At 45.6% G+C, this 17,755-nt stretch overlaps 1 protein-coding gene across 1 annotated transcript; it reads left to right on the top strand.

Annotated features, from left to right (window-relative positions):
* Positions 1-5,442: 5,442 nt before the first annotated feature.
* LOC306926127 (proteasome subunit beta type-6-like) lies at positions 5,443-6,114 on the top strand (the record flags this gene model as incomplete). Its single annotated transcript, XM_079505387.1, has 1 exon — positions 5,443-6,114. The coding sequence occupies one exon, from the start codon at positions 5,443-5,445 to the stop codon at positions 6,112-6,114; it is 672 nt and encodes a 223-aa protein (XP_079361513.1).
* Positions 6,115-17,755: the final 11,641 nt, after the last annotated feature.

Genomic DNA, 17,755 nt, shown 5'->3' with positions numbered 1-17,755 from the left:
AGGCCACCCCATTGAGGTCATCACCAGTTCCCTCCCTCTAAGACAGATAGTCTCTCTCTCCTGCACATCACCAGTGCTCTCTCTGCTTCTTGCCATCTTGCTCGTTACTCTGTGTACGATCGGCAGAGTTGGGTGCTGTTCGTCTCCGGTTATGCGCATGGTCATTGCGAGAGTGACCGTCCAGCCTCCTTGCTGGACTACTTCGGTCCCTGTGAACCTGGACTTCTGGTCTAACAGCTTGCACTTTCATCTCGATACGAGACCTTCGTCGTCCTACAGCTGTTCTATCTTTCGTGGAAGTAATGACGGAATCCCAATATTCTCGTTCCTCATTCCGTCTGGATAATCTGCTCTCACGGTGCTCCCCAGCACCTTCTGACTCTAAGGGCCGGGGAGCTCTCACGGCTCCGAGATTCTGGCATCCAGATTCTGGCAACAGGGTGGGTCTCACAGCTTCGAGACGCTGCTGCTCACCTAGGGAGCAGCCAGGACCGCCAGAGCGTTCATGCTCTGGCGGCAACAGGGTGGGTCTCACAACTTCGAGACCCTGCTGCTCACCTAAGGAGCAGCCAGGACCGCCAGAGCGTTCATGCTCTGGCGGCAACAGAGTGGGTCTCACAGCTTCGAGACCCTGCTGCTCACCTAAGGAGCAGCCAGGACCGCCAGAGCGTTCATGCTCTGGCGGCAACAGGGTGGGTCTCACAACTTCGAGACCCTGCTGCTCACCTAAGGAGCAGCCAGGACCGCCAGAGCGTTCATGCTCTGGCGGCAACAGAGTGGGTCTCACAGCTTCGAGACCCTGCTGCTCACCTAAGGAGCAGCCAGGACCGCCAGAGCGTTCATGCTCTGGCGGCAACAGGGTGGGTCTCACAGCTTCGAGACCCTGCTGCTCACCTAAGGAGCAGCCAGGACCGCCAGAGCGTTCATGCTCTGGCGGCAACAGAGTGGGTCTCACAGCTTCGAGACCCTGCTGCTCACCTAAGGAGCAGCCAGGACCGCCAGAGCATTCATGCTCTGGCGGCAACAGAGTGCATCTCACCGCTTCGAGATGCTGCTGCTCACCTAAGGAGCAGCCAGGACCGCCAGAGCGTTCATGCTCTGGCGGCAACAGAGTGGGTCTCACAGCTTCGAGACCCTGCTGCTCACCTAAGGAGCAGCCAGGACCGCCAGAGCGTTCATGCTCTGGCGGCAACAGAGTGCATCTCACCGCTTCGAGATGCTGCTGCTCACCTGCGGAGCAGCCAGGACTGCCAGAGTGTTCAGACTCTGGCAGCGACTGGGTTACCATCTGGTTAGAATCTTGCCACTGAGTCATAGAAGCTACTCAAGGTATATGGGTTGTAAAGCCAGATACCTTGGTTCGTATGTGTCTGGAAGACTTCAGCATCCCGTTACTGCGGTAAGCCCTAATCCGGCTCGAAGGACCATATAAAATAGCTCAAGACTGTATTGCTGATTACTTAGCTTAGGACCCCCGCAGTGGTGTCCGGTTAGAACTTAAACCAGGATGCTTTGACTTCTGCCTTCTCCCTGAAGCCGACCCTCTATATATTCTCCGACCAGGCTTGTCACGATGACTAAGCCAGTTAGGTCTGTCCATATATGGTTCTACCATATCTATCTGATATCAACACTACGTCGGCTCGGGCCCAAATATAGGGATTGTCATACTAGACATGTCATATGTCATATAGCCCAACGTCCTAGTCAGAGTCTTCGTTACAACCACCATGCAACATTCCTCAGTCCCCAGCGCTATAAGCTCAAAGCTTAAAGCCCAATGCATATAATCCACTAGGACAGACGTCCTTAACCATCATACCTTTAGCTGAACAATTATTTACACTCACGTATCGTATACGTACCACACCGGCCATTTTGTCTGTATGTCCCTCAGCTACACTTCTACTATAGCCTTTTGTTTCTTAATCCTGTAGTCTTAACTTCCTGTACACAACCCCAACCCTCCTGTGTCTCAATTTGACTGTCCCATATACTGTCCCAATATATCTCCCCACAACCCTCCAATCCTGTAACATAAATAATCCCCAATTTCCTGTAACTATGTGTTTCTGTAACCCAATCCACATTGAACCATGTCCTCTTTCTGATCCTAACTGCCCCTCAGTACGCCAACCCTTCCCTCCTCTTTTCCAACCCTATTCTCTGTACCACTAGTCATCGACATGGGACGCTTGGGGGTCCTTGGGGGGTTCCAGGGGGTCCCCAGCTAAATGATTTATAGCCAAGAACCAAGTGTATGTGTCTGTCTGTCTGTCTGTCTGTCTGTCTGTCTGTCTGTCTGTCTGTCTGTCATACAGTATACCGTTGTTTATAGTGTCTCTGTCCGTGCCAAAGCAGCCTCTGCTTATAAGTACGCCAACTGTGATGCCAATAATGGCTCTCCCTATTTTATGGCCAGAGTCCCCACCATTTCACCGGAGAAACCTTTTGGACTAAAGACGTTGATTAACAAAATAAATAAATGGACAAAAATAGAGCGTGAGCCAGAGACACAGAATTATAAAAAGGGAAAGCATTGCTGTTTGAGTACATAAACATTTCTAGACATGTTTTAACTTTACCTCAGCTAACGGTTTCTTAATGTAAATTGACACATTATTTTTATCTTTATGAATACATTCTACAAGTGGCTTTTTAGACGATTTTTTTTTCTTTTTGGTCCTCTTCTTGATTTACGTATTCCACCATGTATTACTGTTACAAATAAACACATCCCAAATTACTAATAATGTATGCTTCATGTGTCTGTGTACTTACAGTACTGTTTCGTGTGTGTGTGTGTGTGTGTGTGTGTGTGTGTGCGTGCGTGCGTGCGCACGTGCGCACGTGTGCGTGTCAGAGAGAGTGATAGAGACTATAATGGTCTGTGGCTGCCGAGGTGAACCCAGTGTGTCAGGATCAGGAAGCTGTGCGAGCCACACTATGTTGTAATCGAACAAAGCCTAAATGGGCTGTCATGTTCCGCTAGCCTGACAGCCTCTTAATTCAAGCTATCATAAGCTTTATAGGCACTCCAGCTACAAAAGCAGGGTCTTGGGCCATGCATTCTACTTTCTCTCACTATAGCTTTTATGCTCTTTTCAAAAGATTTTTATACATTAGAAAACTTGGTGAAATGGGACATTCTGCACAATACTCTTTGTTACATTTTGGGTTTTTTTTACATTTTTTTTTATCCCACAATTGTTGTAACCCATTTTTCACCCCTGTGTCAATTATCTAATGTGATCCTGGGCTCTACACACCCTCCGCCAACCTAGTCCCCATATATGGGGGACATGGGGAGAGCGACGGACTTGAACTCATGCTTCCTTCATGCCTGAGGGTCCAAGTTGCTCCTTTACACCTGACAGGGGGGAGTTTCCCTGGTTGGACATAGCAAGTGGAAGGAACACGTTATTCCAACCAGTTCCTTTCCCCTCCATCAGGCGCCCCGGCTGGCCAGGGGGAGGCAGTTTAGAGACCAGGATTACTGCATGTTTTTTGTGAGGGTACCTACCCTAGGGGACACGGGGAGAACATGCAAACTCCACACAGAAAGGGCCTTTCGCCATGACCCCGCCTCGGGTATGGGCACTGATGACGCAGAACTTTTGTTACATTTTGATACCAACTTTTGTACTTCATTGTGTGTACATCATCGATACCCAACCCTGGCACACCCAGTGAACTTTTAACCACTTTAGACCAAGACCTATTATCGTCAAACTACTCAAATTCAAGTACAAGCTTGCCATTATGGAGAAGATAAACAAACACAAGGGTTCCAATATTTTCATTAATGAGAACTTCACCGAAGCAGTGAGGCTTCGATGCAAGGAACTTTTGCCTGCCCTGAAAGCTGCCCATGCATGCCCGTGGGGACATTGCATACCCTCCTGCCTTCTTCAACAGCTTGGTGATGTGCTCCCTAACCTCGTCATACTGTGTGCGTGGTATATGGCGGTATGGCTGTGCCACAGGCACGTCATCCACCAAGTGGATCTTATGTTTGACTCGGTCAGTGTAACCCAGGTCCTCATCTTGGAAAGCAAACACATCTGAACTCGGCTAGAAGTACAGCTAACTGTGCCTGCTCTTCCTCTGTGCTACCTATGTGTAGCCGACCCAGTACTGCCTGAATGACACTGTCTGTGATCTGCCTCTCTTTCTGGTCAACAGTTACTTCTTCCTGATCAGCTGCAATACGCTGGAAGCGCACCTCTGTCTGATCATTGTCAACACACTCCACCTTACGACCAAGCTACACCAGGCTTTTCTCGCGCGTTTACCCTAAACGCGCAGCCCGTGCGTGCGTTTTTTAAAATAGGACTGGACCTAAATTCAACGCACGCGTTTAGGGTAACATTTTGTGCGCGAAAAGCCTGGTGTTACCCGGCCGTCAGTGCCTATAGCCTGGTCCGAGGTTTCAACCATACATCCTCCTGAGAAAAATGCACTACCTGCACTGGGAATATAGTAGACCTAGTGGCCTTGGCTGTAACCAGTCCACGCAGGGTGGTCATTCATCTTGAACAAAAAATATGCCCCCCCCCCCCCCCCCCCGTATTATCCTTCAACTTTTATTTAATTAAATTTGTTATGTCTTTACAACACTGTAATAATTTCAAGAACCTTGTTTATAACCCGTTTATTGATTATTTTACGACATAGTATTCTCAAAACAATTATTCACATTATGTAGCCAAGTGGAAAAGTATGTTTGTTCATAAAAAAAACACTAGATGGCACTGAACCCTTATGAGTATTCCCAGAGTCAGGAGTGCCTCAGTGGAAGTAGTAGTAGAAGAAGCAGGAAGTGAATCATCTTCCATCTTACTGTCCATGATTGTGAAGAGTTGTTGACATTCTAAAAAGTGGTAAATATACTTTATCTGTTCTTTCTGTACAAAATTATCAACAGATATGCAGTAACATGATTGTATGGAAGGTAAAAAATCACACCCATGTGAAGTGAGTGGTGCAACTCTGTGTGGGGGTCCCCGGGGGGTCCCCAGAAGTTCCAGACCCACAGGAACGCGCCCAGGGTGTTGGCACGGTTCCGGCGAGCCGCCCTGTGTCCGAAACGGTCCAGAAATGACACAGTTACCGTGTGGGGGTCCCCGGGGCGTTCCCGGAACATCCAGACCCCCAGGAACGCGCCCAGGGTCCGGCCTGGTTCCGGCGAGCCACTATACATCCAAAGCCTCTTCAAAGAGGAAAACCATTTACGATACCAGTAAGACGCCTGGGGGCGATGATGATATGGCGGTAATGGCGCCGGTATACAATGCAACAGCCATGGACGAACGCCCCCTGCACAAATCGCTGTTGTTAAGGGCAACGGTTTTATGTTGTGTGTGTGTCGTCAGACCAGAGGTATGTAAAGGTCATTTTTGGGTCTGAGCTTCCTCAGAAGCCGATAGGTCCTGCGACATAATGTTTCAACCCAATGTTTGTAATAACGACCTTCTACCGGACTGGTCCGGGACAGAGGTCAGCACCGGAACCAGCATAATGGCCGTCGAATACGATGGCGGGGTAGTGATCGGGGCCGACTCCCGTACGACCAGCGGTTCGTACATCGCCAACAGAGTGACGGACAAGCTGACGCCCATCCACGACCGTATCTTCTGCTGCAGGTCCGGCTCGGCCTCCGACACCCAGGCCGTTGCCGACGCAGTGGCTTATCAGCTGGGCCTCCACAGCATCGAGATGAACCAGCCTCCGCTGGTGGCGACAGCAGCCAACCTGTTCCAAAGGACCTGCTACCGCTACAGAGAGGAACTGTGCGCCGGGATCATAGTGGCGGGGTGGGACAAGAGGAAAGGGGGGCAGGTGTATTCTGTCCCCTTAGGGGGGATGATGGTCAGACAGCCCGTCTCCATCGGAGGAAGCGGAAGCACCTACATCTACGGCTTCATGGATTCAAACTACAAGTCTGGGATGAACAAGGAAGAGTGCATAAAGCTCACCGCCACCGCTCTGGCCCTGGCCATGGAGAGGGACGGCTCCAGCGGAGGGGTCATCAGGCTGGCGGCCATCTCGGAGAGCGGCGTGGAGAGACAGGTCCTGATGGGGGACCAGCTGCCCAAGTGTTCTACATACTGAAACAGTGTTGCCTGATGGGTGAATGTGACATTATCGTACCGGGCCGGCCGAGGCTTAGAATGATGGTATGGTGTCGTACAACGTTCTTTAAATAATTGCATGTGTATATAAATATGTAATTTCACAAAAATAGTGTATTTACTGTGAGAAACAATCTTGTTTGAAATGCCTACTTGAGAAAAATGCACCAAATGTGGGTGAGCCAACTGACCATGACCCTCCCTCTTACTGCCCTTTTCGGAATCTCCTCTATTCCTAACAAACCAGCGTCCACATGGCGAGTTATTGCATTTACAGGAGGTTGATTCTAAGGATACATCCAACACCTCCCATCCATAACAGGTGGATCCATGACATTTTGTATTGTATTAAACTTGAGAGAATAAAGGTTCTGCCTTGGCGCATCCTTGAAATCCTTTCCCAAAATATGGCAACCGTTATTGGACCATATTGGCACCCTTATTGTTGAAGAGGAGCTCAATATTTTCACCAATCTTTAGTGCAAGTCCCTGGTGGTAATGGCATCAGTGCAGAACTCGGAGTGATCAGTAATCAGAGTATTTAGAGGCCAGTCTGAAGCCGTGTGGAACTCCATATTTGGTACAGATGATGCCAGTCATCTCCATATCTGGGCATATTTGGCCACAGACACGGCCTCAAGCAGCCTCCGACGTCCGGCAGAGCAGTGCAAGTGCCAAGCCTCACTAATCAGCCACCCATCGAAGGGGCACAGAGGCCAAGAGCCGCAGGCCAGGAGTGAGTGTCACCAACGACTCCCAGGTCCTCCACACATCATGGGACACCATTGACAAGGGAACTGCAGAGGCTTTTTTTTTCACCAGTGATTAAAGGTGGTAAAAAAGATTTATAAAATAACTTGGCTTGTCTCTCATTGTCAGGATTGTATTTTACGTCCACGTCTACTGACTGACTGGAGCCACTTTAACCTAAGGTGACAAATAAGTATGCCTCAGGCCATTTTCATGAGGTTTGAGGTGCTTTGATTTATTTGCAATAAAACCACAGGGTTACAGCAGTTTGAGGATGTCACAATAAAGAGATTTTTTCCATTGTGGATCTCTCAAAAGCGACAGCTAGTTAAGAACACATTACAGTAACATATGCATACATAAAAATCACACTTGTGTGAAGTGAGGGGTGCTCTTATCATCATACATCATCACATTCCATGCTCAGCCAATCAAATCATCACAAATGTGGTACACATTCCGTGCTCAGCCAATAAAATCATCACTATGTGGTACACACAAACACAAAGCTGGGCGTGCGTGCGTGTATTCAAGGTTCAAGAAGATTCATTTGTCATGCGCTCATACTACTGTACAGATTCCAGCCAGAAAGCTCATTTGTCATGGGCTCATACAAGTATGTATGTATAATAAAAAGGGCTATTTGTCAAAGCGCTCATACAGGTATGTACAGTATATCCAAGAAGGGATACTTGTCACTCGCTCATACAAGTATGTTGATTTGTTTACGCACTAGTCTGCATAACTCACCCAACAATGGCGAGCAATGCAACAACAAGCAGCCTATGAGGACGATTGTGAAAACTTTAGTGCACTAGCTGGGACCTCAGAGTATACTGCTGTTCTCATGTTCACACTACTGTATGTGTTCAGCTACCAAGATGAGGGAAACAAAGGAGACAGTGAACCATATGGCCGTCTACCATGCCCAGGCCCAGCAGTGGGGAAGGACTTTGTTTCGGATGGGTATGCAGAACTTATTTTGGCTGGTCTTGCACCTCTGTTGAGATGTTCTGACTGTTCAGAGTGGTCAGAGGTTGGTCAGACATGTTCAATGTGGCTGTGATACTGTATATTTTTGTTTCCGCATTAGGCCCAAAGAGGGGTTCATGGTTCAAGCCGGGTTGAACGTTATTGTTACATCTTGTGTACAGGACAGGTACATAAGAGTAAAACTTATTTTTGTTTGGCTTCCTTACAGACAATGCAGCAGCATATAGATAGCATAACATTCAAAACAACAAAACACAGCAAGCACAGCAAACAAAGGGATAGAATAAGAGTGCAATTCAAAGAGTAGAAAATAAAATAAAATAGTAACATATGTACATGTGCATGTTTTCCCTATAGTAGCAAAGTTAGGTAAACTTTATGTGAACAGCTTCACATCCATATATACAACACAATTTAGTTGACTTAGTTTGAGTTAGTTAGGTTAAGTTAGCTAGTTAGTTGAATAGATGTACTAGTCTCTAGACATGTAACCTTACATCACCAGACTTCCTTCCCACCTCAGAGGAAATCCTGGTCCGTGTTCCTAAATCGTCTGTGTGATCCGGTCTAGGCGTGGTATAAACCGGATGGTCAAATCTAAAAAAACATCTCATTCCGGTAAAGTTGTTTTTTTGCCGTCACTTTGTTTTGATCCCCCCTGTTTGTCTCGCCAGTCACCACGAGTTGGAATAAAAGATGGATAAACCAAACAAACTAGTCCAAGAAGTACTTGAAGAAACGTGTCGGATTCACGCCGTATCAAGGCTTTTAATTAGGCCCTAAAATGATCACAGGGAATTTGGGGTTTGATTGATTGATTCATTGAAATATGTATTAACATTTTGCAGAATTACAGTACATTTCAAGCACAAACTCAATACAAATACTGTTAACTGTGAGTGGACGACCCAATTAAGCATTACACTTGTTTACAAGAGGGTCCACCATGTTCCCATGTTCCTTGTGGAACGCCACAGCTCACTGGGAGGGGGGGGGACAGTGTTCCGTTCACTTCCACCATCTGTTCTCTCCCCTCCAGGTAGGATTGCATCCAGCTCACTGATGTGCTATCGAAACCAATTGCTTTTAGCTTGTTAACCAGTATGGAGTGGTTCACGGTGTCAAAAGCCTTTTGGAGGTCCAGCATGACCATGCCGCAGTATTTGCCAGCATCCACCTCTTGTTTGATGTGGTCGCTCAAATAGAGAAGGCATGTGTCAGTGGAGTGGGATGTTCTGAAGCCAGATTGGAACTCGTACATTGTAATACTGATTCCAGTTTGGTTGTTCAGGCCTGATGAATACACACCAGTGAGTGCAACATGATATAAGTTACTATCCGCTACCGACAGGTAAACCCCTACATTTTCCTCCCAGGCCACTAGACAGGCACGAGCCAGCCTCTAGGGGGTGCAAACACCTCTGAAATGCCTCTCTGGTGGCCATGCATAAACACAACCTGTGGCAAGAAATGGCAAAACCTGTACCTCTGTGACTAATTTCCCACAGTGTGTCAGAGACCAAAACTAGCATTCGAAACAAAGCCTGCTTTAATTCAAACAATAGGAAGCAGCTGATTCAAAGCACGATTTTATCAGTCTATGGTGATATTATCTATATGCATGCAACTCCGTCGACACTAAAACCACTCGACACAAATACCACTCTGCCCTCCGGTTTATAACTGGAGATGGGTTCCTCACCCATCACTGTAGGTTCAGGTTGTATGAAAAGGTTGGTTGGCCTTCATTGGCTAAGAGACGAGAACAGCACTGCACTTATGTTTTTATCTACAAAGCCTTACTTTAAAAAATGCCTACATATCTTAGCAGCCTAGATACATCCCAAAACTGGCCAACATCACACCCGCTCCCAAAACTACCTTATGTTAGAAGTCATGCACATGCACCTCACATGTGGAACTGTCTACAATCAATATTAAAACTGAACAACTTGACTTCACTTGACTTCACTCTGAATTGTTTCTTATCCTGTAATGTATTTGTGTTTATATTGTATGTTATGTGTAGCCTACTGTAATCAGGGCGTTATTGAAAAGGAGAGCTTGCTCTCAACTGACTTCCCTGAATAAATAAAGGTTAAAGAAAGAGGGATATCCAAACCCATTTTGGGCGGGAACCCCTTTTGGTGTTTTAAACATTATGTTGTAATTTAGCTATTGAAAAATAGCAGATCTACAAGCTCGAGCTTGTAGGGCTTGTAGAGCATCCAGGCCCAAGGACCATAGCTCGCAGTGAGCATTCTCTCGAGAGGCGAACAGGTCTGCTCGGGCCCGGCCGAAGCGGGTCCATATCTGCGAGATCACCTGTGGGTGAAGTCTCCACTCACCGGAGAGGGGGCCGGACCTGGACAGAAGGTCTGCTGCCGTGTTCACCACTCCCGGCACATAGATTGCCCTGAGGGAGGCCAAGCGAGGCGCGGCCCACCACAACACCTGTAGGCAACGAAGTGACTTCGTGCCCCCCTGGTGATTTATATGATAGACCGCTGAAGTGATGTCTGACCTCACCAGGACATGCTTGTCGCGGATAAAGGGGAGGAGAGCCCTGAGGCTGAGGTGAACAGCCCTCAGCTCCAACACATTGATGTGTTCGGACGTCCAGGGAAGCGCCCACTGACCTCTCGCTGTCCTGCCTTCCCATACGGCTCCCCAGCCGGTCTGGGAGGCATCCGTCGTCACCACCGTCCTCCTGAACGGAAGGTCCCGAAGCGGGACCCCTCGTGTCAGCATCGTGCAGTCCCTCCACGGCCGTAGAGCATGAAGGTAAGGCCAGCTTCACATGCCGGTCCCGCTTGGGATCGAGGCCGAATTAATTCAGCCACCTCCGGAGAGGTCTGGCCCTGAGCAGGCCGAGTGGGACGACTGCTGTGGCGGATGCGATCATCCCCAACAGCCGCTGGACCAGAACCATCTCGACACGCGTGCCGACATGGAAGTGGCGTAGGAGTGTTTGGATCCGTAGAACCCTCTCCGGGGACAGAGAGACCACCATGGTCACTGAATTGAGACACAGGCCGAGAAACCCTGTCTGTTGCCTGGGTTCGTGGTTGCTTTTCTTTAAGTTCACTCGGAAACCCAAGGACCGGACATGAGACAACACCTGCTCTGTGTCTGCGAGACGGTGCGACGATCAGTCAGTCATCGAGATAAGGGAGGACCTTCATGCCTGAAAGCTGAAGAGGGTACAGAGTGGCCGCTACTACCCTTGTGAACACCCTCGGAGACAATGACAGCCCGAATGGGAGCACTCTGAACTGGTAGGCCTGCCCTTGAACGGCAAAGCGGAGAAAAGGCCTGTGACCCAGTGGCGAACCACTCTCCCTGACCAATGGACTGATGTATGTGTTTTGTCTGTAACATCATGAAAGGTAGGACCTTCATGTACCGGTTTAGCCACCTGAGATCGAGGACGGGCCGAAACCCGCCGTCCTTTTTTGGCACCAGAAAATATGTCGAGTAAAAACCTGCTTTCTGATCTGTTGAACTCACCTTTGTAATTGCGCCTTTCTGCAGCAACACGCCAGCGCGTGTGCTTGGACAGGGTATACAGATGTATTTGATTGTATAGTAGTCGATATCTATACACAATTAAGAAAGAAAGAATAACTGACACAGTTATTACGTGACTGCTTGATTAAGTTAATTTTTAATAGGACCTTCTAGCAGTTCATTTCGTTAAAGAAACACATTTCTTCCATGTAAAGCCCATGTTTTGTAATGGCATCATCATGCTATTATGCCCATGGATATACAGAGTGATCTTAACAATGATACATTAATATGATATAATACCTTTTATATAATCACCAACATCAATTATGTTTGTTATTTACAGCTAGGTAGAGTAGTGGGGCGAGATGGAAAAGGGGCGACCGTACCTGTTACCCACCAGACTGTGTGTGTGTGTGTGTGTGTGTGTGTGTGTGTGTGTGTGTGTGTGTGTGTGTGTGTGTGTGTGTGTGTGTGTGTGTTTTTTTGTGACATCATGTGACATAATACCCCATATATGGATATATGGAGTCACCCAAGCCTCCATATAAGGTCACGTATTGTGTCATCACATCTCCATATATGGTCACGTATGTCAGTCTGACTGGGCCCTGGGCCCTCATCAAACCCTGTACACTTAAGACACTGCATGCCCCCGCTGCCACACCAGAGTTCTCATCGGGCCCGAAAATTAAGGCCCGGCCTTTCCTGGGCCCTCATCAAACCCTGTACACTCAAGACACTGCCCCAACTGCCACCCTTAGATCTCCATATATGGAGCTGATCTGTTCTGACATTCCATATGTTGATCTGACCTCATCAAACCCTGTACACACTCAAGTCCCGCTCCATGTATGGCCAGTACAGAATTCTTTCCATATGTTGATCTGACCCCCAATGCCAAAATGCCAGCGCTCGCCCAGCAGTCTGCTGTCACCCAGACGGATGCGTGCACGCGCCCCCATGTGTCTTACTCTGGTGTAAGTTAGATAGCATTTTATGTAGACACTATATCAGGGGTGGGCAACTTTGACGATGGAGAGGGCCACTATATTTCCACACTCACTCCCTAGGGCCATATATTACTGTTTTTATATATTATATATATATATATATATATATATATATATATATTACGCGTTTTGAGCTTGTAGATCGGGGGGGGGGGGGGGAATGGGATGTGGCCCCCGGGCCGCCAGTACTATATGCACTATATTGTATATATGCATAGTTTCATTATGGATCTATAGACCTATAGATATTCCACCGTCGTTACGTTCTTAGGTTACTTATGATTCATGATAACTATTTCTTATGTATGTAATGTATTGCCATGCTTTATGTTATTGCTTAATGTTGAGTCGCTCTAGATTAAGAGCGTCTGATAAATGCCTATAATTGTGCCAAAGTCTGTGCTATTGCCATTGACAATGCATTGGGCGTTTAAGTTAAATAACTCAAAAACTACAACATATTTCAAAGCAAAAGGTTCCAGCATGTCATGTGTCTCCACAGTAAGCTGAATTGAGTGAATGGAGTTTCTAGGAGAAAGTGATGTTTTTGACGTGCCAAAATCTGCCACTGACCCCCATTATACATTTATCATTTCTATATTTCTAAAACTATGAAACAACAAGATTCATTTTCAGGCAAACATGTCCACCATGAAATGAACCTTTTAAAGTTTCAAAGGGGTTTCTAGGTGTAAGTATGTAGGAGGTCAGGGTACCTTAGTACGGTGGTTCCCAAACCTTTTCATGTCAAAGACCCCCAAATTGACACTAATTATCCCGCGGACCCCCATTTTAAATAATACCCATAAGAGAAGGTTTTTACGGCTCCAGCAGTGATTCTCAACCCGTTTAATTTCAAGGACCCCCAGTTTGACATGCATTAGTCTACGGACCCCCATTTAATGGCATTTCTGTCTCTGGGACCCCCAATTTATTTTAACTCTGAGAGTGTACAAATGGAACCAGGGTCCATTTGGTTCCATTTGTACACTCTCTGAGTTACAGACCCATAAGGGTCCATTTGGTTCCAAACTATCATTTAGCTGGGAATCCCCTGGAACTCCCTCAGGTACCCCTGGGGGTCCCCGGACCCCACTTTGGGAACCACTGCCTAGTAGGCTTATAATTGGCTTGTTTAATCTGAATCCACCATATATAAAACTATAAATATTGTTTGTTCAATTTGAATTCAGCAAACAGAAATGTTCAGATTTTCCTTTTTTTGTTCTTTTTTTTTGGTTTGTGAAAACGCATGAGAAAGATCACAAAAATGGTAGGCACCTTTAGTATAACTATGTTGGTTCAATTTGAAACCTGCAAACATAAATGTATGCCTACATATCACTAACATTTTAAAACAATTATAAACAATATCAAACGTTAAAAGTTAAATCATAATAGGCCTATACTTCAATGCAGCCAGATGACGTCAGTCAGTCAATAAAAAAATAAAAAATAAAAAAATAAAAAATAGACTAGCTTAGTGCGTGTGCGCGCGCACACGCGCGCGCACACGCGCGCGCGTGCGTACGTGCGCGTGCGTGCGTGCGTCTTTGCACGTGCATGTATTTAAGTCATCAGGTCGTGCGCGCCACCTCTTGGTCACACCCACACCACACACACGCCCAAACAAGCACGCTGTTACTAATGTTCGTTACAACAAGCAGTTTGTTTTAATATTAATATTAAACACCTCGGAATGTAACTTTCATTGACATGGAGTTAATGAGAGTCGACAGTGTTTTTACCAGGCTGGTGAAAAACTAGACAAATAAAAGAAACGCTTCTACAACAAGCTGTGGAAACAGAAGTAGGCCTTTGTCCATCAGCTCATCAAACTCAGGTGAGTGTTTGCAGGTGTTATACTGGCTTTGCTCAGTGCTTTACAAGCTTTTACACATCAAGGCCCATTATTTAATAATTTTATCATAAGTACAACAGTAAAAAAGAAAAAAGGTATTTTACTTGAGCATTTAAATTTCCAGGACTTTTACTTCACTTTAATCACTACATCTTTAGATCAGTGCTGGTTTTCAACCCTTTTCATATTTATTGGGCATTTGAGCCACGGAACCACCATGTGATGACATTTATCTTCTCAGACCCATTTGAGCCACGGAACCACCATTTGATGACATTTAGCCTCTCAGACCCATGAGCCACGGAACCACATTTGATGACTTAAATCCCTTCTCTTCTCCCTGGCTTTCAATGATGTTTGCTTTGATGTTTTATTATGCTGTTTGTGTTGATTGATTCATGTTCGTGTGCAGCACTTTGTTTGACCTTCTGGTCTTTGCAAATGTGCTCTAGAAATAGTTTGATTTGATGACATTTAGACTCTCAGACCCAAAACCAAATATGCTGGTCTCGTTGGAGGGGTTTGTCCACACTTCCATGCTGTGTGTTGATGTTGGTACCATTAGGACAGATAACAGGCAAACGTTGATCAAAATTACAATTATTTTCCATCTAATTGTGTAGACTAGTAATTTAATTGGCCTAACGCGCATATGTAACAATATTTATTTTTACTCTTGACGGGTCAATTTGGTTTCATTCTACCTCGAGTTAAAGATCTAATAAGGGTCCATTTGGTTAAACTCCATAGCTGCATGGGGCCCACATGGAACCACCCTGAAGGATCACTGGTGGACTGGCTTAGCTAATTAGCTGCTTATATCATTATTCATTAAAGGAGTTGCGTGTAATTTCACTTTGATGTAGCAGTGAATAGTTAGTTAGACCACTGGTTCCCAAACCTCTTTATACCAAGGACCCCCAAATTGACACTAATTAGCCCGCGGACCCCCAATTGAAAAGATATGACAGGGACCCCCATACGAATATTTTGATGGCTCTCTAGCAGTGATTCTCAAACCGTTTAATTTCAAGGACCCCCCAGTTTGACATGCATATTAGTCTACGGACCCCCCATTTAATGGCATTTCTATCTCTGAGACACCACTTTATATTGTAAAATCAATGTTTATTTAATTATGAGTGTATAAATAGAACCAAATGGATCCTTTAGGGTCCATTTGGTTCCATCTGGATACTCTTAAGAGTTACATACCCATTAGAGTCCATTTGGTTCCAAACTATCATTTAGCTGGGGACCCCCAGGAACTCCCTCAAGGACCCCTGGGGGTCCCCGGACCCCACTTTAAGAAACACTGAGTTATAGAAGCATTGTTGTTTTGTGTGATGTGATATGAAGCTTTATACTGGAGTATTTTAGATTTTCAATACATTTTACTTCTCAGAGGCTATTTTTTGGTTACTTTAGTGTGTGTGTGTGTGTGTGTGTGTGTGTGTGTGTGTGTGTGTGTGTGTGTGTGTGTGTGTGTGTGTGTGTGTGTGTGTGTGTGTGTGTGTGTGTGTGTGTGTGTGTGTGTGTGTGTGTGTGTGTGTGTGTGTGTGTGTGGGTGGATCTGCTATTTGTATTCAAATCGTCCCCACGGGTCCACAGTTGATAGGCCTATAGCTTAATGTGCAATATTGTGATATGGGATGAATCTAGAGTTGCCAATACCCTCCGTTGACTCCCCATTCATCCAATTTGCTTTTGCGATCTGCTTAAGTATTAAACGACTTTAAACTCACCAACATTGCAGCTGTAGGGCAAGATCCAATTTCAATCTGCCAAGCGTTTGTTTAAATTGTTTCATAAAAATCCACCGTAGACATGTTATGAGCTACTTTCTGTCAAGAAATTCTCTGCAGGTGATTGACAGAAAGTACCTCATAACATGTCTACGGTGGATTTTTGAGTGGTGTAAACCACTCCTACAACTGGCTTTGTTATTCTGTGCAGAAAAAATGAGCATGGTTGCTATGTTCACCCTGTTCACCCGGGTGTGATTTCATTACGTCAGACATGATTTCATTACGTCAGACAGGCTATATAAGACCTTACACCACTCAGTTCACACGGGTGTGATTTTTATGAAACAAAAGCTCGGCAGATTGAAAGAGGATAATTCAAGCTTGGCCTAGAGCTGAAATGTTGGTGAGTTTTTAACGTCATTTAATACTGTAAGCAGATCGCAAAAGCAAATTGGATAGGGAGTCAATGGAGGGTATTGCAACTCTAGATGGAATCAGTTTGGAAATTCCTTTATTCCTTTAAGAGTCATTTAGCCACAATTTGCAACACTTAACAATGCGATGAATGTAGAGTTGCAATGCCCTCCATTGACATCCCATTGGTCCAAATTGCATTTACGATCTGCTTGTATTGAACGAGGTTAAACTCACCAACTGTAGTAGGGCAAGCTTGAATTATCCTTTCAATCTGCCAAGCTTTTGTTTCCTAAAAATCCACCGTAAACATGTTATGAGCTACTTTCTGTCAAGAAAGTCTGTGCTGTGATATTTTTGAGTGGGGCAACCACTCCCATAGACAGCTGTGTGTGTGTGGCTGTGTCCCTGCGTCTGTCTGTCCCTGGGTCCCTGGTTGTGTCCCTGGGTCTGTCCCTGTGTCCCTGGCTGTGTCCGAGCACGAAATTAGCGTTATAGCATTTGTTCACCAAGTGTCACTGTTGCACAGCCTAACACAGACAAACACAGGCCAGGGAGGAGGGCTTGTACAGTACAGTACAGTACAGTACAGTACAGTACAGTACAGTACAGTACAGTACAGTACAGTACAGTACAGTACTTTTGAAAGTGTTGGAGCACCCGTGCTGCTGCCTCCTGCATTATGTGCAAATTCAAAACGGGTGGTACGCTGGGGCCGTTCAGTGACTTCAACGAGCGCTTCCAACACTTTAGAAAAAATGAATCTCCTGAACAGAATTTCTTGACAGAAAGTAGTTCATAATAAATATCATGTCTACAGTGTTTTAATCAAACTGTACATTTTGAAATCCGGACATATTTCCACATGGAAGCATTGATACTTTTGCTTGAAGCGATAGTTCACAATTGTTTAACTTAAGTTGTATGAAATACAGTAGGCCTACTTGCCATTAATATAGTGGTTGCAACTGTATTGATTGATTGCGTGAGTCCCGTGGTGGGAGTTCTGCTCTGGTTTTGGTGAATATTAAAGGGACACTTCACCCTTTTTGCAAAAGAATATAATTTGTTAATGACGATTAGAAGATTTAGAATACTTTCCTGGGGGTCCTTATGTGTGTAATATGTGGTTTTAGATATGTTAGATTTTAGCAGTCTAAATGATGTAGAGTTGGTAACCAAATGGACCCCTATAGATATTTAACTCTTGAGTGTAAAATGAAACCAAATGGACCCGTACAAATTATTGTTAAACATCTGCATTATTTAATTTACAAGAAGTCTACACAATTAGAGAATGTAGAAGAATTGTCATTTTGATCAACATCTGCC

This window comes from Electrona antarctica (genome assembly GCF_951216825.1).
Source record: "Electrona antarctica genome assembly, chromosome: 7".
Classification (NCBI taxonomy): domain Eukaryota; kingdom Metazoa; phylum Chordata; class Actinopteri; order Myctophiformes; family Myctophidae; genus Electrona; species Electrona antarctica.
The sequence above is the reverse complement of the archived record's forward strand: the minus strand, read 5'-3'. Positions and strand labels throughout refer to the sequence as shown.